Source organism: Takifugu flavidus, chromosome 9 (genome assembly GCF_003711565.1).
Source record: "Takifugu flavidus isolate HTHZ2018 chromosome 9, ASM371156v2, whole genome shotgun sequence".
Taxonomy (NCBI): Eukaryota; Metazoa; Chordata; class Actinopteri; order Tetraodontiformes; family Tetraodontidae; genus Takifugu; species Takifugu flavidus.
Genome location: NC_079528.1, coordinates 15,038,069 through 15,059,728, shown reverse-complemented (window position 1 = coordinate 15,059,728; position 21,660 = coordinate 15,038,069). Strand labels below are relative to the sequence as shown.

The following is a 21,660-nucleotide window of genomic DNA, read 5'->3' as shown; positions in this document are numbered from 1 at the left end:
TGTCGGTGTATTTCCACCTGATGAGAGCTCTGTTGCTGTGGAGAACGGAAAAGTATTCGACTTTGTATTTACCTGAAAACATGTAACTAAAGAATTCTTTAGGATCTGAGACAATGGTGGTTTTAAACAAATTATCTCTCTGTGCAAACTTTCCCCACAAACTGTTGAGACACAATTTAGCAACCTGTCTTTTCACAGGATTGGTCTCGATTTTGGCAAACCACTGTGTTGAACCCTTCTGTGGGGCAGGCAGGATCGTTGCACACTGCGCAGTAACCTTTACAAAAGTGGGTATAGGGGTGCTTAAAGGTCTTGTAACAATAATTACAGACTGACGACCCCAGGAAGGCTTTGAGATTTTTTATCCCATAATAGTGATTTTGTAGTATAAAGAGAAACAACTGATTGGAACGATCAGAGAATTTTGTCTCATAATGTGAGAGGGGTTTACTGTGGCATGTTCTGTAAAACACAACAATTTTACGCCCCAGAATATTTTCAAATTTACCAATGTCACTGAAAGTGACGGGGGTCTCATCATTTAAACCAGCCTGATGCTGCAACTTCCTCGCAATATCAAGGCATTCTCTTTCAGTAAGTTTCGGGTAGATAACGTGAGCTAGACTGATGGCGAAGCAAAGCTGGTTGTCTCTGTTGTCTACGATAAATAAGTGACGTCTTTTTTTGTCAATGATTTCACAGTCTAGAGTTTTCTCCATCTTACGTTTGGCACCTCCTCCTGGGTTCTGCACCACGTGAAGGATGAATTCTATATTCTCATCCGATGAAATGATACCGTTTGACTGCACAATCCGATCTAGCATTCCATTAAAAGCCGGTAGAATATTTTCACCTTGTTCATCCACAGCAACTGTAACATGATTGTGTACGTTTTCACCCACCACCTCCAACTGTATTAAATCATTGCGACTACTATGTCGTCTGGCAACATCCACCAATTCGCTGATAACCCCTGTTACATCTCGATAGAATGTTGCAATGTCAGGCACATTTCCCCGAGTGGGAATGTTAAAGGAGCGTCTTGTTCTCCATGTGTTAAAATCATTAAAAAACCTCTCACCCCGCTCAGGAGAGAGATCGGATGGATTTTCTCCTAGCCCTCCTCCCCCTTGCTGAGGAGAAAGTTTAGGAGGGGCCATGTGTGTAAGGGGTGAGGGGCTGCTCTCTGACCCCCCTTCTCCTGGCCTCTCATCCTGTTCAGGAGGGGGGTTAGGAAGAGCCGATTGTGTCTCTGCTGAATCCGTCTCTGATCTGATTGTTACCGCGTGTAAGACATGATCACTTTGCGTGTGGAGAGCTGATGAAGGAGAATGATTTTCAAACTCTACTGCATTAACTGCATTAAGGTTTTCGAGGGCATCATTTATGAGTTGTAAGGTGTCAAGTTCTAGGACGTTTTCATTTTGCTCTGCTGCGTTAGGGCTTTCGGGAGCATCAATTATCGCTTCTGTAAATTGTAAATTTATTGGAATGGAGATTGGAATTTCACTTAATTGATCAACAGCTATTTGTAAAGCATTCGGTACTTGATTAAAATATTCAACATTGAAATCCTCATCCATATCTTAAACAAAAGACAGAAAAAGGAAAAAAAAAATTACAGCTTTTTCAACACTGTTTTAGTACACCTTTGGTTACAATTGGAGGAAACAATATACCGTATGACATTATTGAAAATCTCCAGCACTACCTTGTCTTGGGCTGACATCTCTTCCATCTGCATCTTGTAGCTAGCACGATAGAACCATCTTCCCGTACCCGAGGTTTTCGTCAACCAAATGCTCACAAATGTTTGTTCTGTGGAAGGTTTCTGTTCTGTGTTGTTTCTTTCTTCACAGCCTTCTTCAGTCACACACACCATTCTCGGTTTGATCAGTTTCAACACACCCCAGTCATTGGAAGACATCGTAGCCGACAACATAGGGCCCTCACTGGAAGATTCTTCCCGCTGATAGAGAATCAGCTCCCCCGTCTTGTAACGGAACACATACCCAAAACTCCCTGTTTGACTATAAGGCTCCAAAGACCATTCTTGCTGCAAAGGCTCAGAAGGTGACGCCTGAGAACGCTGTACAAACACCGTGGATTTTTCAACTACTTTTCCACACAATTCTCTTATAACGGTCACAGCCGTCTCACCAATCACGGATGTAGAACTACTCATGTTGTCCACAGATGGCTATGCCAGGACTATGGCAAAACTGTTTTGTAACTGTTTTGTAACTGTTGCCCTTATTTAAAAAAGGCGGGCAAGGTACGGAAGGGGGGGGGGGGGGGGATCCACCCTCCTCCCTTTTTAACTGTTTCCCTTTTTAAAAAAAGGCGGGAAAGGGAGAAAGGCGGGAAAGGCGGGAAAGGGAGGTGGGGGGGGGGGGGAACAGATGTGGGCGGGTTCAGGGAAAGGTCAACCTGTCACTTTGACAAGAAGTACCCCATTTCTTCTCTCAGGTGGATCACTCACTTCCTGACGGATCGGAGGCAGTACATGCGGCTGGGGAAGACTGTCTCCGACTCCGTCACCATCAGCACCGGATCACCCCAGGGCTGTGTACTTTCCCCCCTCCTCTTCTCCCTGTATACTAACTGCTGCACCTCAAGCCACCAGTCTGTCAAACTGATCAAGTTTGCGGATGACACCACCCTCATCGGTCTCATCTCCAATGGCGATGAGACTGCCTACAGGAGGGAGGTGGCTCGACTGGTGTCCTGGTGCGGACACAACAACCTGCAGCTGAACGCTCAGAAAACAGTGGAGATGATTGTGGACTTCAGGAAAGTTACAGCCCCTTTGCCCCCCCTTGCCCTTATGGACTCCCCCATCACCATCACGGACTCCTTCCGCTTCCTGGGCACCACCATCACCCGGGACCTTAAGTGGGAGCCAACCATCAGCTCCCTCATCAAGAAGGCCCAGCAAAGGATGTTCTTCCTACGGAAGCTGAGGAAGCTCAAACTGCCTCCCAGGATGTTGGCGCAGTTTTATACGGCCATCATCGAGTCCATCCTCACCTCCTCCATCACCGTGTGGTTTGCTGGTGCCACCGCCAGGGACAGACTGAGGCTGCAGCGCGTCGTGCGCGCTGCCGAGAAGGTGATCGGCTGCAGGCTTCCATCCATCCAGGACCTGTATATCTCCAGGACCCGGAGGTGTGCAGGTCGGATCACGGCCGACCCTTCCCACCCTGGTCACGGACTGTTTTCCCCCCTCCCCTCAGGCAGGAGACTACGGTCCATTCGGACCAGAACCTCCCGCTACACTAACAGCTTCTTCCCCTCTGCCATCAGGCTGCTGAACACCAAGTGACTTATCACTTAAGCACCATGTACAGCAGCCAGCCGGACTCATAAACAATACATTACTCCTCATGGACCTGCACTATTTCTTACCACTCACTATTTATGTATATACTGTATATAAGTCTTATTTTATTTTATTTATCTTATTCTAGTGTGGTGTTGATGTCTAGTGTTATGTTGAATGTCGCAGCGGCACACCATGACAAATTCCTAGTTTGTGTAATACTGTGTATTACATGAACAATGGCAATAAACCTTCTTCTGATTCTGATTCTGATTCTGATCACATGATCACTCTAGATGATATCTCCTTAGCATCTAGTCTCTCTGTGAGGAATCTTGGAATAACTTTTGACCAAAACCTGTCCTTTAACTCACACATTAAAATAGTCTCTAGTCTTTTCACCTGAGAAACGTCGCAATCATCAGGAAGCTACTAACGTGGCATGATGCTGAAAAGTTAGTCCATAGGGGGTTGTCTAGTTATTAGGTTAACATCTTAGTTATGCTGCTATAGGCCCAGGCTGGATCAGCAGGAGGGTCCCCCTATATGAGCCTCTTCCTGCTCAAGGTTTCTTCCTGTTAAAGGGGAGTTTTTTCAGTGCACAAATACATTTTTATCCTGTTTTTATATTAAAACACTTTCTCAGGCATGGTTCTGGGGATGGCGGAGACCACATTTACTGTGTCTCTTACCTCCTTCCAGGTTTCTGATTTGTCTGTCCCCATCACACCACTGCTAATCCATGATATAAAAAGTGGTTTTTTTTTAACTCGCCTTTGCTCTAAATAACCTTTTGTTCTCTCTCTGGTTTTGTTTGTGCCATGACTGACAGGTACACTAGACGCATCAACGCCCACCTCCTTTTATGGTGCTCATTATCAATTAATGGGCAGTGATTTATTCAAATAGCCGATTAGCGCCAGCACGTTGTCAATTTTCCAATCGTTTGTTATTCATGATCTACCGGTACTCACAGATGTTTATGATCAGATTCGAGTTTCCCCAACAGTTTCACCTGCTCCTAAACCCACAGCAGGTTTTTAGTGGAGTCAGCTTTTATGTGCAAATCTGTTTGCTAATTTAGTAACATTTCATGAATGAGATCCTTTGTGTTGCATCTGTGTCCCACTCTTGACATCCAGGACACGTGGTCGTTAAAGATCCGTCCTGCCTGGAGAACACCAAAGGTGGTGGTTGTGGGGACCTCTGCATAGCGTGGGTTTGCATACAGAGAGTGGTGACTCTGGTGTGCAATTAAATCAATAAATCAATTAAAACTGAAGTGAAAGACTGCACAGATCAGGAGAAACAAAATGGACTTTTAATCATTGCTTATTGAAATTTCACTGAACAATTTGATGTGAAAACACTAGATAAAATATCAGACATTGAAGAGATTGGTGTTTTAATTTAGAATGAAATATTCACAGTTAAATAGATCAGAAATACCTCTTTTACCAATATAACGCTATTATAAATAAAATCATTTATTTAGCACCTGAATTCCCTGTGAACAGCTGTTTTGTATGGAGTGCATCTCTTTCATATGGCTTCATTTACCAATTCCATTCATTTGAATTAAATTAAAATAAACATCACACCTGGCAGACAAATACAAACTCTCAGACAATGAAATATTAAAATGCTGGCACACAAAGAGATTTTTGGGTTATTAGCATCCTTCACGACCATGTCGTTTGTGCTCAGTGTCAATGAAAGGTTGCAGTGGTCAAAATATTGAACTGATATCTAGCAGAGTTGATCACGAGCAGCGCAAGATCACTGAGATTGTAAAGCCCATGCGCTTCGGCAGAAAGCTATGGAGACCATAACCCTCCACGTTAGGCTCCTGGATCACTCAACACATTCAGTCACGCTTGTTACAGGTAAAATGGGCTGATCTGTAGGTACTGAGTGCATCTGCATTTTTCTCATTTGTATTCACGTGGCCTCCTACAGCTTGATGCCAGCGTATAGCTGGTCTAACTGGGGTCGGAAAATCTGTCGTAATTCATTCCTCTTGGCCTTCAGGGTCGGAGTGAGCAAGCCGTTTTCAACCGAGAAGAGCTCTGGGTGGATAAAGATGGCCTTCACCTTAAAAGGCAAATACATGAAAGCAACATGTTTATTGACTGGGATGGGCTGTGTTGCTACACTGCACAAATACACCTGCTGCACCAATACAAGTCCTATGGCCAAAAACATTTAAGGAAATGATCAGAGGTCCGGAACATTTCCTGACATAATTCCTCGGGTCAGCAAGCTGCCTTCAAAAGCCCAATCAATAAACCTAATAATTTTAATAATCTAAAAAAGGAAATGACGGTGTACCTGCTCGAATGTTTTAAGCCCACCTTCCATACCCAGTCGGATCATGTCCTCCAAGATGGCTGCTTTCACTTTCTGTGCAGACAAAAAAAAGAAAAAAATCTGCCTTTGGCACTTTGGCAAAAACATTTTGGCTAAAAATCACATAACACCTCAACAATGACCGTTTTATAAAACTATATGATATAAAATGCCCGAAAAGCTAGGGAGAACAGAAAGAGAAGCAAAATAAAGGGTGAAATAACTTGTAGATCAGCACATATCACTGTAGTCTTTCAGCAGCTTCAACTAAAACTATTATTATGTTATGATTGTGTTGTGTAACCAGCTTCCCATCCATCCATCCATCCATCCATCCCAGGGCCTGATCCCCAACAAGTAACAGTGGCAAGGAAAAACTCCCCTTTAACAGGAAGAAACCTTGAGCAGGACTCATGGAGGGCCCGGCTCGGTAGAGAGAGAAGAAGGGGGGAGGAGAAGGGGGAGGACAGGTGGAGGAGAGAACAGGCAGAGAGAACTGAAAGGGAAAAGCGTTACCTCTTTAGAACACAGTTCCTCATAGCTGCCTTGTAAACCAAGAGTCATCTTTGCCCAGCCACACAGGAAGTCAGGGTCTGGAACCACCACCGCCACCAAGAATGCCTACGATGATGTCAAAAAAAAAAAAATGCTGAATAACTGAACTATTTGGAAAACGAAAATGTAAGCACCACTACAGTGGGTTACCAACGAACACTAAGTTTCAACAGTTGATGTAGCACCTGGACTCTGCAGGAACCTATGTCAGAATCCTGTTTGTGGACTTCAGCTCTGCATTTAACACCATCTTACCACCCCTTACAAGTCAAGCTCTCCTGGCTGAGCGTACCCAACTCCACCCACAGGTGGATCACAGACTTCCTGTCTGACAGGAGGCAACATGTGAGGCTGGGGAAGCACACCTCGGACTCTCTGATCATCAGCACTGGTTCCCCGCAAGGCTGTGTTCTCTTCCCTCTGCTATTCTCCATGTATACAACAGCTGCACTTCTAATCACCAGTCCGTCAAGCCCCTGAAGTTTGTGGATGGCACCACCCTCATCAGGCTCATCTCCAGAGGGGATGAGTCTGCTTATAGGCTGGAGATTGATAACCTGGCGAACTGGTGCGCAGAAAACAATCTGCTGCTTAACGCACATAAGACAGTGGAGATGGTAGTGGACTTTAGGAAGAACTCAGCCCCACTTACAGCCATCACACACCCCAGTCAACACTGTGGAGTCCTACCACTTCCTGGGCACCCTCATCTCCCGGGACCTTAAGTCGAAGCTGAACATCAGCTCTGTTATCAAAAGAGCTCAACAGAGGATGTACTTCCTGTGGCAGCTGAAGAAATTCAACCTACCAAAGACAATGATGGTGCACTTCTACACTGCCATCATTGAGTCCATCCTCACCTCCCCCATCAGCTACTGCCAAGGACAAAGGCAGACTGCAGCGTGTCATCTGATCTGCAGAGAGGGTGATTGGATGCTACCTGCCCCCCCTTCAGGACCTGTACACCACCAGGACCCTGAGGTGTGCAGGCAGGATTGTGGCGGACCCCTCCCACCCTGGATTTAAACCTTTAGAGCCACTCGCATCTGGCAGAAGACTGAGACTAACCCTAACCCAGAACTTCTCGCCAGCGAAACAGCTTCTTTCCCACCGTGTCAGACCTCCTCAACAAGGCCCAGGACCCCCACAGATATTGCCCCCGCCCCGAGTAAGAGACTCTATGGGGCCACTGCAATATAGCAGCACCATCACCCTGCACAAGACACTTTTCACTTCCTTATAGTGGACTTTAAATATGCTTATTTGTATTGTAAATATGCCTATTTTTATTTTCCCATATCTTTATCCTTATTTTACTGTTTTATTGTTATTTTGTCTGCACTGCAAGCAACAAACACCAAGTCAAATTACTTGTATGTGTAAAAACATACTTGGCAATAAGGTTCTTCCTTATCCTTATATGTAAGGAAGGGGTTTCAACTTTCGCTAAGAAAGTTCTTAATCTCTTAAACAATGCGAATATTGCTCTGTGAAGGCCTTATACTTACAAAATATAACATGTTGTCCATGAGTTAGGGTGGATTTTAATTCAGATTCAATGAAATCTCTAAGAGGCTTGAGAAGTATACTTTAAAATAGCAACCCCACAAGGATGCTATGAATTTGGTGATCATTAGTCAGTATTCTAAGAATAACACATTTATGGGATTCATATCTGAATATTTAAATTACCGGTATACACAACCACTCAAACATTTTGCATTACAGTTCATGCCATTCAAAACAAATTCAGAAAATCAGTGAATTCGTAAAGAATGATGGAAATTTTTGCATAGAGGCCCAGTTTCAGCAACTGTGTAGCACAGCTGAAAAGTGCTGTGCTAAAAGGGAGCACAAAGGGAGCACTCCTTAGTTTAGACATCAGAAACAGTTGCTTGTTGTTGGACTCAAAAAGGCCAGAAAGACAGAAACATCTTGTGTTTATGGAAGGCTGTGCAGGAACCTTTCCTGCCATGCTGCTAACTACTACACAGAAAGGCCCCGGAGCACAACTGTGCATGACAAGAATGAGAGTTTCACACATCTAACAAGACATCTAACCACCCTTTAACTGGCAGCTGCACTAAATAGTGCATGTTGAACACCAGTGTCAGCATCAACAGTGAGAAAGTGATTTCAGGGTGCTGGACCTGAAGACTGACAAGAGCAAAAGAGCACAGTCTTTGGAAGACTGGAAGAAGGCATAAGGGAACTGTCAGGGAACGCATCATCCAGGACAAAGAGGCCAGTGCTGTATTCCAGTATTTCATACTGATACCTGTAATCATTAGTGTGCCCTGGTACGACAGCCAAACCACATTACAGCGCCATAACATCCATCTTTGTATTGAGCAGGGGGAGGTGGCACCATGTCAGGATTGTGGAGATATTTGAATAAAAGCAATTACAGTGATCCCTCGCTATATCGCGTTTCATCTTTCATGGCTTCGCTGCTTCACAGATTTTTTTTGCGAGTCGTTCATTGCAGTTCTCAAATATAATCGAAGGTGGCATATCCGTTTACAAAAATCTTCTTGCTCAGAAAAAGAAAGAGCACCAACAACTACCCATAACAATGTTCTTTTCTCGGAGAAAGACTCCTGCGCCTTCAGTAGAAACAGACGCTACAGCGGAGCGGAGTCAGGACGAAGAGGCACAGCTGGGACTGTGAAATACGCCAGTGACAATGTTTCCAACCTTGTATTACTATATTAAAATTATTGTTTTAAACAAATTTTGGGCTTTAAAACAGGTTTTTGGTTTCATTCTATAGTTCAGTATTGCATTGTAAAATAATAAAAAAATTATAAAGATGACTACTTCACGGATTTCACTTTTCGCGTGTTATTTTTGGAATGCAACTCCCGCGATAAACGAGGGATCACTGTAATTCAAAAAAGAATTCTCAAGATAGAATCAGCTCTTTTAATACAAGCAGTTGAGTCATGCATTTGGAAGGGCTCTGATGACACTCAAGACAAGTCATTTGCTAGCAACGGCTAAGTAGAGAGTAGGTAGGGGGTACTGTTGTCCCGCGCTAGCGTTTCGAGGTCAAGGCTCAGCCCCCTCGCTGCCACACTGTTGGAGATACAGTGGTGGGAAATGAGGCAGCAGCAATGACAACTTAGCAATGCCAAATTCATGATCCAAACATCCTGTGGGAGATGGAGCATCTCCAAAGTCAGGAATTCCACATAGCCAATCAGATGGCTCACTGCAGCTTAAAGGTTATTCTGATCAAATGACCTCAAGAAATCGATGCCTTGACACTCAACGCCAATATTTCCTAAAGTAGAATCAACTGAGTTATATTTCTTGAAAGCTTTGTAAATGTGCTTCTTGTAAATTTGTCATTAGTTCTTCATATTTCAATGTTATTTTGTTGTTCGTACTATGAGCAACCGACAGTGAAGCTAAAACACAGAATTTGTGCTTTGATCACAATACATAATCATTTCACTGTTATTTGTACAAAGTGGAACAAACTGATTTCCAATGGTAACAAAGAGGCATCAGGTGAAACAAGAAACCAGCATCAAAATTGAAAAGGTGGAAACAGTAAGAGGAACATTGCTCGTCACGTTGCATTCACCAACCTGCAGACTGTCGCCATGGACGTAGATCTGAGCCACAGCACTGCTCCTCGCGTAGATGTTCTCTATCTTTTCAGGGGCGATGTACTCGCCCTGTGCCAGCTTAAAGATATGCTTCTTCCTATCAATGATCTTCAGCGTCCCATTCTGCCAGACAAGCATGCACACATGCTACATGTTTGTGCAAATTCTTGACTTCACTAATCCATCACAGGTACAACCAACAGGATTATTGTTACGCACTGGCAGCCACTTCCCAATGTCTCCAGTGTGGAGCCACCCATGAGCATCAATAGCCTCAGCAGTCTTCTCAGGGTCATGGAGATAGCCTTGGAACACATTGGGGCCGCTCACACACACCTGGAACACCAAATACATATGCGTTAGAAAAAAATATACAGTGCATAAAAGTGTTGTTGGTCCTCACCTCTCCCTCGCCATTAACAGCCAGATAGTTCATGTCAGCCACGTCAACCAGTTTAATGGCATTACAAGGCAGAGGAGGTCCCACATGCCCTGAGAATGTAACATGTGTGTTCAGTTCCAGGAGATCCGAGAGGCAACAACACAATCAATAAGGAAACGGAATCTTACCTGCTGTCCAGTCACCTGCCAGGGTCATTGTACAACCAGCAGTACACTCTGTCTGCCCATAACCTTCATAAAACTGACAGAAACACACGTCCTTTTATTGCTTCTAATTAGGGCCCGAGCGATGAGCACGGTCCAGCCAGCACGGACACAAATGCAATTGTAATGTTTACTGTATTAGGGGTGTGAGGGGTGCTTGGGTATGAGGGGTGCTTGGGTATGAGGGGTGTGAGAGGTGCTTGGGTATGAGGGGTGTGACGGTGTGAGGGGTATGAGGGTTGTGAGGGGTATGAGGGGTGTGAGGGGTATGAGGGGTGTGAGGGGAATGTGGGGTATGAGGGGTGTGAGGGGTGTGACGGTGTGAGGGGTATGACGGTGTGAGGGGTATGACGGTGTGAGGGGTATGACGGTGAAAGGGGTGTTTGGGTGTGAGGGGTGTTTGGGTATGAGGGGTGTTTGGGGTCTGAGGGGTGTGAGGGGTCTGAGGGGTGTGAGGGGTGTGAGGGGTATGAGGGGTGTGAGGGGTGTGAGGGGTGTGATGTGTGACGGTATGAGGGGTGCTTGGGTATGAGGGGTATGAGGGTCACAGGCGAGCAGAGGGAGGCAGACAAAGGGTTGGTTCAAGGCTGCATGTGGCTTTAATTATTATTAGTTTGTTATTGGTATTATTGGCTTTGGTATTGTTGGGTCCACTGTGCAGGGACACAGTATGGCTAGACCTCTGGGTCCCAGGGTCACGGGGACAAGGAGTCAAAAGATCATGAGGATCCATTATTGCTGCTTGCACCTTAATTATTCTTCTTTGTGACTGATTTTTGATCATCTCATTAGTGACAATATTAACAGCAGTTAGAGTGAACGCAATCATGTGAGGTAAAGAACAGTTGTAGTAACAGTATGAAAAGCATATCAGAAACAGGGACAAGTTAGAAGTGCACCTGACAGCCCATGGCCACTCTGAGGAAGGTGAGGACATCTGGAGAGATGGGAGCAGCTCCTGTTATGATGAGACGCACACGCCCACCAAGGCTGGCCTGTGGGGGGAACAACAACACAGCAACACGGTCCAGCACCATTTAGTTTAGTCAGTTGTCTGAATATTGTAACACCCTCCCCGGAAGAAAAGAAAGAAAATCTGTTGATACCTTGTTAGAAATTCCTACTCCCAATAGGAAATACGGAATATGGTGTTTTCCTTACCTGGACCTTCCTGAAGATCATTTGATCCCAGATGCTGTTTCGCCTCACAATCCCTCTCCTTAACTCTGCCTCCTTCCTCCTGAAGGCAAAGCCCAGCAGCCATCGCTTCACAGTCGAGTTCGCCTGACCAAATATCTACACACACACACACACACACACACACACACACACACACACACACACACACACACACACACACACACACACACACACACACACACACACAATTTAATCCTCTGCTATCCAGGCTGGAAACTCCTGCAAAGGTGGCACATCTTATTAGAAAATTCATTTTTGGAAGAGTTATAAACTGACCCAGCAACTAAAATCTGCCCCTGAACACTATGAAAGGCCTTAAAGAGCACCCAACTATGAAGACGTTGAGCCCTGTTGGATTACTTTAAGGGCACAAAGAACTGTGTGTGTCTCAGGTTTCATATAGATTTTTCCCATATTTTTGCCATGTTTACTGCCTCTTTGACCAGTCCTCGCTGATGACATTTAGATCTCTGTTGGAAAGAACTTCCTGAACAACAATCCGACATATTTGGCCCCAGAATGCAACACACAATTTTATTGTGGCCTCCAACGGTAGAAAAAATAGAAAATCATTTCATAGCCACGGTTGTTCTCTCTCACAATTTTTAGCCTTTGACAACATTCTTGCAAAATGCCCTCTCAATGCAGCTTCTCCAGGTCACAGCAGTCCATAAAGGGCTGCCGGACTGTTGAAAGCAGGTGGAAGATGTTCAACCTCAGTTCGGACCAGTTTGGTGGTAGTTGAGGCTGAAACGGCTGAATGGAGAGCCAGTAAATCTGGAACTACCACGGTGGCAGAATTAGGAGGCTAGCAGCTGATTCTGGATGGAACCAACTGTCTCTTCAGAGGCCTGAGCCATCATTTAAAGGACGAACTTGCCCTCTTGATCCACCTCTTGACCTAAACACCCACGTCTCTCGCTATCTGTTTAAGAGAGCACATAGGGCACGAGCAACCCACACACACTTCTTCTCTGGTGTCCCCCGCACTATGGCACGCATTAGCCACGCTTGCCCGGCCACACGGCACCTCACCCTGTTACGCTCAATCATGAATAATTTCTTTATAAAATTAGAAATATTCAATATTAATGCTGTCAAAGTCAACACATGAGGAAAGCGTGTAACCGCTAACATCTGATTTATCAGTTCCACCCGGTTGCAAATCCAGTGGAATCAGAAAGAATCCTTAGTGTAACTCTGGGAACAAACACCTGGACACAAAGTACACACTGATCTCACAACTCTCCAAAATATTACAAATGTTCAAGAAGAGCTCAAAATGGGTGCACGAGAGGGTCAGTAGAGGAAATTCAGGGGGGGGCACAAGGACTGTCCCAACCCAGGGTCAGAGTTACCCTGTCATGTATTCTGTTGAGCAGTCTGGGAACCACAGGGAACACCGTTGGCTTCAGCGTGCACAGGTCATCGGAGAGGGAGCGGATGTCACCTTGGAAGAAGCCGATCCTGGCGCCATGCACCAGTACCACCCCCTGGCATGAAGGGCATCAACAATGCTGCTGAGAACCCAGGTGAAATAAAGTGTTGCAATAATGAGCAGTCACAGGAAAGCTGCACAGTACCTGAACAACTCTCTCAAACATGTGAGCCAAAGGCAAGTATGACATGTGTGTGTCACTGGAGTGGAAAGGACAGGACACCTGTGGAGACAACAACAGCAGGGCTGAAAATGATCACTTCTGATCCCTGAAAAGCAGTTTGGAAGCAACAAATGTGCTCAAGTATCAAATGAACACATAAAAGTATCACAAGACTTTACACACACTTATCCTGACTCATAAACAAAGTCGTTTCAGAGGCTCACTTATTAATGACTTATATAGACAATTTTCACCCTTTCACACTTCCAAACGTCACTAAATGGCAGAAGTACCGGTAGATCAAAGTGTCCTGTATCCCACCTGCCTCTAGAGGTCACTGGAACTAAAGTGTACTGGGTCAAAGTTGAACCATACTAACTGACGGTTCCAGCTGACGTCAAGCACCACGTAGTATTGAGAAATGGCCGCTAAGTGGCGCCATAATACCACTTATAACGAAACGTTCTTAAATCAACAGGAAATCAGCAATTTAGTCAATTTGGTCAATTTAGTTTCAGGCTTTTTTGAAGAGGGGGGAGTTAAGAAAATGAAAGAAAAACAAAAATTAAAGAAAAACCTTAAAAAGCAAAAAAAGAAGTTACAAAGAACAAATATGGAAAGAAATAATGATCAAATAAACATCAAAGAACAACACCCAACATCAATTCAAGTACGTTAGTCCTTGTATATTTGATCATAATGGCTTTTTCACATAAGAGCTCAGTCCTTGGTTCACTGCTGCCCCCTGGCGGTTACAGGAAAATACCACTTCTTACTCAAGACCAGACTGATGCAACGATCAGTGCACTGATCCTCATTCAGCTAGAAATAAGACTTTGTGCAAAGTCTAACACTAAACACTACAAACTGAAATAAAAAACCCATTTCTATGAATGAATATAGTGAAAATCTAAGGCTCATCAAGGCATCCCTGCCAGAAGCATCACACTTGTCCTCTGCCCAGTACGTGGGTGTTGCCTCTCCTCTTCTCATACCCACACACCTATAGCTCACTCATGCTAGCAGGTGTAGCTAGATGTTAGCAGGCATAGTCAGGTATTGGCAGGTGTAGCCAGATGTTAGCAGGCGTAGCCAAGTGCTAGCAGGCATAGCTAGATGTTAGCAAGTGTAGCTGGATATTAGCAGGCATAGCCAGATGATAGCAGGTGTAGCCAGATGCTAGCAGGCATAGCCAGATGTTAGCAGGCATAGCCAGATTTTAGCAGGTGTAGCCAGATGCTAGAAGGTGTACCTAAATGTTAGCAAGTGCAGCTAGATGCTAACAGGTGTAGCCAGATGTTAGCAGGCATAGCTAGGTGCTAGCATGCATAGCTAGATGTTAGCATGCGTAGCTAGATGTTAGCAGGTGTAGCCAGATGTCAGCACAGGCCCCCAGCCCAGCCCTGGCCCATCAAGAGCTGGCTCATGAGGCTTGAGTGAGTCCAACCAATTTGCCCAACTGTTTGAGGCTAAAGACATTTTCTCTTGCAGCCATTAACACAGAAACCTGCAGCTGGACAGTTTGTCAGCATTGCTGAATCAATAAAAACTTCTGGAGGAAATGTGGGAAAAATGAACAGCTCAAAATGTGGCATGAGATTAATCCTCAGAAATGATCAGGTTCAAATGAATGAAGAAGAACAACAACTACTACTAACCTCTGTGGTTTTAATGACACCTGAACAGTTGGAGACAATGTTCTCATGGGTCAACTTGGCTCCCTTCGGATTCCCTGAAACACAAACACACACACACACACACACACACACACACACACACTTCACTCTCTTTTACCTGTGAGATGTTTTCTGAGGTTTTAAGTCAACAGGTAAAATAAAGGCTTTCCTTCAGACATGCTCTCAAAACTAGTTTCATTGAAACTGATAAAACCTGAGAGTAAGACCTTGTCTCCATGGCAACCGGGCCACTATGATGTTAGCTAACTGATTGAAGCAGACCTTAAAGCAGAGGTTGGACACCAAACTGCTCCAGTGAAGGAGGAGTCCTAAAGATCTCAGCATGTAATGATAGAGCGAGTTGATGAAAAGCAAAGCTGAGGGAACGCTGAGGTCCTTAACGGGGAACCAGCATCACGGTGACGCTGATCCTCCTCACAACGCTCCAACTCATCAAGATTTTGGTGACGTCTCAGCAGATTATTACAGGAAAAGAAGAGAAACCTTGTTTTTCTGTCATTTATGAATGTGGTCCCAGAAAGAAAGAAGAGACAGAGACCTGTGGTTCCACTGGTGAAGCAGATGACAGCCATGTCCTCGGGATGTGGAGGCTGGTGGGAAGAGTGGAAGAATCATCATCATCATCATCATCATCATCATCATCATCATCATCAGCAGCAGCAGTGCTTCCTCAGGGATCCTGCTGCAGGTCACTCACCACTGGTTCCTGATGGTGGGCCTTCCCCAGAGCCTGCACAAGAGAGACAGAGGGGGCAGTCAGAGACAGTCAGGCAGCTGCTGCATCCATGCATGCATCCATCCACCCCCCCCCCCCCCCCCCCCCCCCCCCAAAATTATCCACCCCCCTCTAAACCCAAAGAGGCTGCTGACCTCCATCCCCTCCATGCTCATCACATCGATTCCACACTGTTCTGCTCGGGTGATGAGCTCCACCGGGGGCTTCTCAATCAACACGATGTTTCGGACTGGGTGCTTCCTGCCCTCCAAGGAGCTCAGTATTAACTCAACCTTGCTGCCCACATCACACATGATGGTTGAGATGGAAGCTGTAGAAATATGCACACATCAGTTCACGTGTCCTCACAGAGCTGGCCGGCTGTGCAGTCCTGCAGCTCTACTTTTCTCGATGATGTAGACGATAGCTTCGGTTCCCAGAGTGTCGTACAACGGAACCGAGACCAGAGAGTAAGTGTAACAGGCAAGTTCCCCGAGGGTCCACTGCACACACAAACAGGCTAGCATGACTTCTTGCAGCAGATCCTTCCTGTGGTTGTGGTGGAGCAGGAGGATGGATGCAGGCAGCGCTCCTGCTCCTACTTCCATTTCTCCTCTGACGGGGTGGGACTGCTCCTAACATCACTGGATGACATATTAGACCAACCAAAAACATCTGCTAACATCTGCTAACAGGAGCTCGTTTCAGGCCTTCTGCAGCCCCACCATCCAATTCAGGCCCACTGGCACCGGAACCATTGTGGAGACGCTGCTGCCTGCTGGCTCATTTCTGTAGACACACTGAGGGGAGAAGATACCTCTGGTCTGTTCTGGGAGAAGATGCCGATGTGGGGGCGGTTGCTCTTGGAGTGACCTTTGTGAAGAAACGCCGAACCGAGATTCTCTGCACGCTCCTTCACCTGGAACACACACACACACCCACACAGACAGACACACACACACGCCTCTGATGAGCATTTTAAGCTTTATCCAGCTTTTAAAAGACAAACATTTTCCATTTCTCCTTAACTGGAGTTTCTCCTCTGTGTGCCCCTGCCAGAGGGACGGCCGAGCATTTTGCTGGCTCAGCGGTTCCTGGGGACCCTTACCTGACTGTAGGACAGCCATTCGTACGACTGCTTTGGTTTTCTTGAGCCCAGACAGGGACCATCATCTGGAGGTGACAGTCATACTCATGAGTCAAGCCTTCCTTCATCAACACAGCCACGTGCCTGCTGGGGGATCTACGTACTGGAGACTCTGCATCCTCTGAGGAAACTCTCATACATGGTTTTGGCATCATCATAGTAATATTTTAAATAAGCGTCTCCCTTTTGCAGAACTGACTTCCGAGCCAACTCTCCACCCTGGAAAACAAGGAGCATATTTAGTGGAACAGCAGGTAATTACTGATGGGAACAACGAAGGCACGTTAGCATACTTCCCACAGCAGAACCCATTTGTCAAATTTCTTGGTCGAACTTTTAAAAAAAAGAACGTTCCCCTTCGGATGCTTAATCCTATTCAGGACCCACTTGAGTCTTGGGTCCCATTTGGATGACTAGAGGAACTCACAAAGCTCAACGTAATGAAGATCAACTCAATGAACCTTTACATTTGGTCAGAAACCTGGTGGTACAAAGTAATATGTAGAGTTTGTGCTATGGATCCAAATTAAAGGGGAAGATGAGCCTTTTCTGCATATATGGTGGCCTCTAGGGGATTACCTACCTACGGATCGAATGGGATCCAGAGTGCAAACACTGGTTAGAAGGTCCCAGACGGTGATAAGAAACATTTCTTAACAGGTACAAGGACACATATTTCTTCAGAAACAAAATGGATTTTCCAACATTGAAGCTAGACGTGTAAGATAGAAGAAATTGATACTTGAGTCTATAAAGCTGAACGTTTCTAATCAAGTCCCCCAGAAACCTGATAGAGCAGCCAGTCAGTAGGTCCTGGGTCAATGACTTGAGGTCAAATTCTAGAGGAAGCAAGCGTGTGTAGGACATGTTGATGTCCACAGCTTGAAAAAACCTCACCTCTCTCCCAGACTTAAACTTACAGGGATCTCAATGGACTGCAGGTTCAGGTCACAGATGGGTGGTGGGGCAGTGGGTCGGCTCGTCAGGAGGTAGGTTGTAGCAGCCGCCACCACCCCTGTCCCTACCCACACGGGAGTGGAGATGCTCCTGATGTACTGGCTGACACTGTCCAGGCTTGGCAAGCCCAGACGACACACAAAGTCCATCCTCCAAATGATGCTGCTTCTCCGATGGAAAAGAAGGTGCAGGGACAGGTGTGTCCTGGAGGACTCCAGTCACCCTCAGGGGACCTTCACAGGGCTTGATGACAGGAAGGAGTGTGTGTAGATGGTGGGATTGGAAGCCTAAATGAAACCAAAGAAAAAAAATTTAATACTCAACTCTCTCAAATACTCCAAACAGAATCATTTACAAGTACAGAGGCTAAAGCCGGAGCTGTGACGGCCACAAAGCAGATTATTGTAGGAAGAACCCTCAAGACCAGGAGACAGAGTTCCTGCCGCAGAGCTGCCCTCACTACACATAATGGCCCACCTTTAAAGAGGACATTTAAAAATCCCTCCAAATGAAGAGGCATTTTCAACCTTCTGAAGAGTTGAACTAACACACTCACACACAAAAATGATGCATTGTGCTAAAAGAACCCCATTTTTATGATTTGATATATTTTGTAGTGTAGTGATGTTGTGCTCTCACACTAGGAGACTCTGTATTCTCTTTAAATTGTGGTAGCCCTCAGAGATGTTCAGGTTTGCTACTTTAGAAATGTTTTTGTTTGACTTGTAAAGAGTATAGTGCTAATGTGAGCCGATGTCCACTGTTGGCCATCGACAGTAACACAATAAGGAATGTGTTTCCTCCTAATGAAGTCAGCAAAAGCCCGTTGCTACCCGAATACCTAATTAAAGCAGTCCCAAAAATGCTTCATTTACTTCTGGTCTGGATGATCAAAGTGATTCTTGAGCCCCCTCCTAAATGCACTGCTTTATTCTTGGATTTTTGTGATAACAAGAGTTGGTGTTAGTGGTGAGTTGTGTGTGTGTGTGTGTGTGTGTGTGTGTGTGTGTGTGTGTGTGTGTGTGTGTGTGTTAAAAGTGTAAGAGAAGCTGAGTACGGTACAGTTTCTATGTGGATCCAGGCTTCTGTACTACGAAAGGAGGGCGTGATTTGGTGGGCGTGATCTGTGGGCGTGGTCTCCGCAGAGCTGGTTGGCCTCCACTAGTGCCACATACAATGTGACCTCTGAGTGAGGTCACATTGGGCTTCTGGAGGAGACGAGTTGGCGTCTTAAGAAAACAAAATCACGGACACATACCGGTATATATACACACATATGTATATATATACACACACACACACAAATCTGTATGTATATATAGAGATATATATATATACACACATCTCCGTGTGTGCGTGCACCCGCGCACGCGCGCGGTGGGCAGGGTCCCAACAGAGCAGCAAACCAGTGAAGAGAGGGGTGGGTGTCCTCCTGCCAGCCAGCCAATGTGCGGCCAGTCACCTTTCACCTCGAAACCTGCCCTCCGCCGCTGCAGCTTGTTTCTCTGATTACTCTCTCTATTGATTAAAACCACTTGTGTTGTGTGATTACATCAACACGGTTGGTTGATAGGAACCCGATATAATCACGCCAGTGACTTTAGTAACTTCCAACTGGACCTAAGGTCATCCATGACGGACCGAGCCTGCAGATCGGACGCGACTAACAGTAAAAGTTGAAAGGTCACATGCTGGTCACTTGGTTTCGCCGCTACGGCTCATGCACAGAAGGGTCGCGATGACCAAACAGCGGCAGCAGCATAAAGTCATGGTCAAACAGGAACTCAAACTTCTGCAGTTGGGCCGCACTCTGAAGGGTGTCGCACCGACGCTCGGCCCCTTCACTTCTGCAGTTCGGCAGAAGTGAAGGGCCAGAGCATGTGTATTTGTGGGAAACCTACCTGTGAACAGCAGCTCGCCCCGCTCAGGTCCACGCCGCACGAGCAGCCCTGCAAGTCTCCCAGCAGCCCCGGGGCTGGCGGCAGGGTGCGCGGGGGGGGGGGGGGAGGGGCTAAATGTGGGCGTGGTCAAACGAGGACCTGCATTAACTGACCAGTACGGGATGAGGTGGACAGGCGATGATGACGGTGACCACCGCTTTAAGATTCTTTAATTCATGTTTTTTTTTTTTTTAATTGTTTCTTACCTTCACTCTTATCCTTGTGGAGAGTTTTGTCAGGTGGAGCAGGGAGAACCTTCTGCAGCTCAACGTGACCAAGACGAAGGAGATGGTGGTGGATTTCAGAAAAAGCAAGTCCCCACCCTCCCCAGTCTGCATTAGTGGGAAAGATGTGGAACTAGTCCCATCTTACAGGTTCCTGGGCGTTCAGCTGGACAATAAACTGGAGTGGTCCACAAACACCGATGCTGTTTACAAGAAGGCCATGAGCAGACTCTATTTCCTCAGGAGACTCAGGTCCTTCAGTGTTTGCAGCAGGATGCTCTACATGTTCTACCAGTCTGTCATGGCTAGCACCATCTTCTTTGCTGCAGTGTGCTGGGGTGCAGGCATTAAAGCAAAGGATGCCAACAGACTCAACAAACTCATTAAAAAGGCAGGGTCTGTTGTTGGCTGTAGACTTGATAACTTGGACGAGGTGGTGAGGGACAGGATGGTGTTGAAACTGCGGACAATCATGGACAGTCCCTCCCACCCCCTCCATAACACAGTGGACAAACTGAGGAGCAGCTTCAGCAACAGACTCCTGCAGCCTCGCTGCTCTAAGGAACGGTACAGGAAGTCATTCCTGCCGTCCGCCATCAGACTATATAACTCATCCAAACCCAGCCAATAACAACAACTGTGTAATGTTCATGTTGTAATTTTATTTCTAATTTATTCTATATTTATGTATATATGCTTATAATGCTTATAATATGTATATATTATATTATGTATATATTATATATATGCTTATAATATATGCTGTATATATGCTTATAACATTCTAATCTTATCTGTATTTATTTTTTCTGTCTCTTTACTCTGCATACGCTGCTACTGTAATTCAATTTCCCCACGGGGATGAATAAAGTTCATCTTAATCTTAATCTTAATCTTAATCTGCTGGTTTGAGTCTCTCACTCACTGGAGAATAAGGACGCTGGTTTTACAGTGTCGGAAGGTGGAATTCATCGAGATCTCTCATTTTTAGCAAGCCAGGGCCACAGACCATCCCAGTTTTTCCTGCCAGAGTTTGATCCATTTGTTACTGTTGTTTTACATCCACATTCAACTTGGAATTAGGCAAAAGAAGCTCTTAAATGGAGCACCTTTCTTCTTGGGCTGTCTACTCTCATTATTGCCTTTGCATTATTTATTTTTTTCGTTTTACTGTACATGACATCAGCTTAATTATTTGAATCAGGATCAGGCCTGGGAGCACAATGCATTTATTTTAGATGTTTTCTCAGTATCTTCAACTTAAATGTCTCTTGAAAAAATAACAGGAATATTTCATCAGCTTTTGCAACTGTTCTTATGGGGCTTCAGCTACCACAGGACCTCAATCTGCAGACCCACTCTTATACCAGCAGCTAGTTCTATTAATGCATCTCTATGTTCTACCTATTCTCTCCCCTACCTGTCCTCCCCTTCTCCTCTCTCTCTGCCCCCCTATATGAGCCTGGTCCTGCTCAATGTTTCTTCCTGTTAAAGGGGAGTTTTTCAATTTTTTCAATTTTGATTGTAACACACACTATTTAAATAAAGATTGATTGATTGATTGAATCTATGGAACAATCAGGCCAATGAAATCCAGCCTCATGTGGTGGTATCTATCTCCATTGACATGGAAACACCATTGAAAGGCCAAATGACCAATGGACACCATGTCCTTATTTAAACTTCAACGTGAGGTTATTTTTATAAACGTTACCTCCATGAGTGGCTGT

At 45.4% G+C, this 21,660-nt stretch overlaps 2 protein-coding genes across 2 annotated transcripts in view; both read right to left on the bottom strand.

The window, feature by feature from the left end:
* LOC130531845 (uncharacterized) overlaps positions 1-2,282 on the bottom strand; it is a 447,745-nt gene extending 445,463 nt beyond the window's left edge. Inside the window, exon 1 of the mRNA XM_057044026.1 lies at positions 1,797-2,282. The gene's annotated coding sequence lies outside the window, so the exon portion shown is untranslated. The remainder of the gene's footprint in view (positions 1-1,796) is intronic.
* Positions 2,283-4,621: 2,339 nt separating this feature from the next.
* LOC130531839 (long-chain-fatty-acid--CoA ligase 1-like) lies at positions 4,622-19,771 on the bottom strand. The gene is made up of 21 exons (XM_057044010.1): positions 19,668-19,771; positions 17,730-18,053; positions 16,914-17,028; positions 16,771-16,835; positions 16,480-16,581; positions 16,066-16,165; positions 15,818-15,993; positions 15,645-15,677; positions 15,486-15,537; positions 14,909-14,982; positions 13,233-13,310; positions 13,008-13,142; positions 11,611-11,745; positions 11,349-11,444; positions 10,414-10,486; positions 10,247-10,335; positions 10,063-10,179; positions 9,823-9,966; positions 6,188-6,292; positions 5,654-5,725; positions 4,622-5,416 (listed from the first exon to the last, which is right to left on the bottom strand). The coding sequence occupies exons 2-21, from the start codon at positions 17,913-17,915 to the stop codon at positions 5,276-5,278; spliced, it is 2,088 nt and encodes a 695-aa protein (XP_056899990.1). The 5' UTR covers positions 17,916-18,053; positions 19,668-19,771; the 3' UTR covers positions 4,622-5,275.
* Between the last annotated feature and the right edge of the window lie 1,889 nt (positions 19,772-21,660).

What these genes read in the sequence shown, in the direction of transcription:
- LOC130531839 (XM_057044010.1), bottom strand. Translation starts at nt 17,915, where the DNA reads ATGGACTTTGTGTGTCGTCTGGGCTTGCCAAGCCTGGACAGTGTCAGC. An exon ending in TGCAGTCCATTGAGATCCCT is followed by an intron (nt 17,029 to 17,729) that starts GTAAGTTTAAGT and finishes CTTGTTTTCCAG; the next exon opens with GGTGGAGAGTTGGCTCGGAA. An exon ending in CAGAGGATGCAGAGTCTCCA is followed by an intron (nt 16,836 to 16,913) that starts GTACGTAGATCC and finishes TGTCACCTCCAG; the next exon opens with ATGATGGTCCCTGTCTGGGC.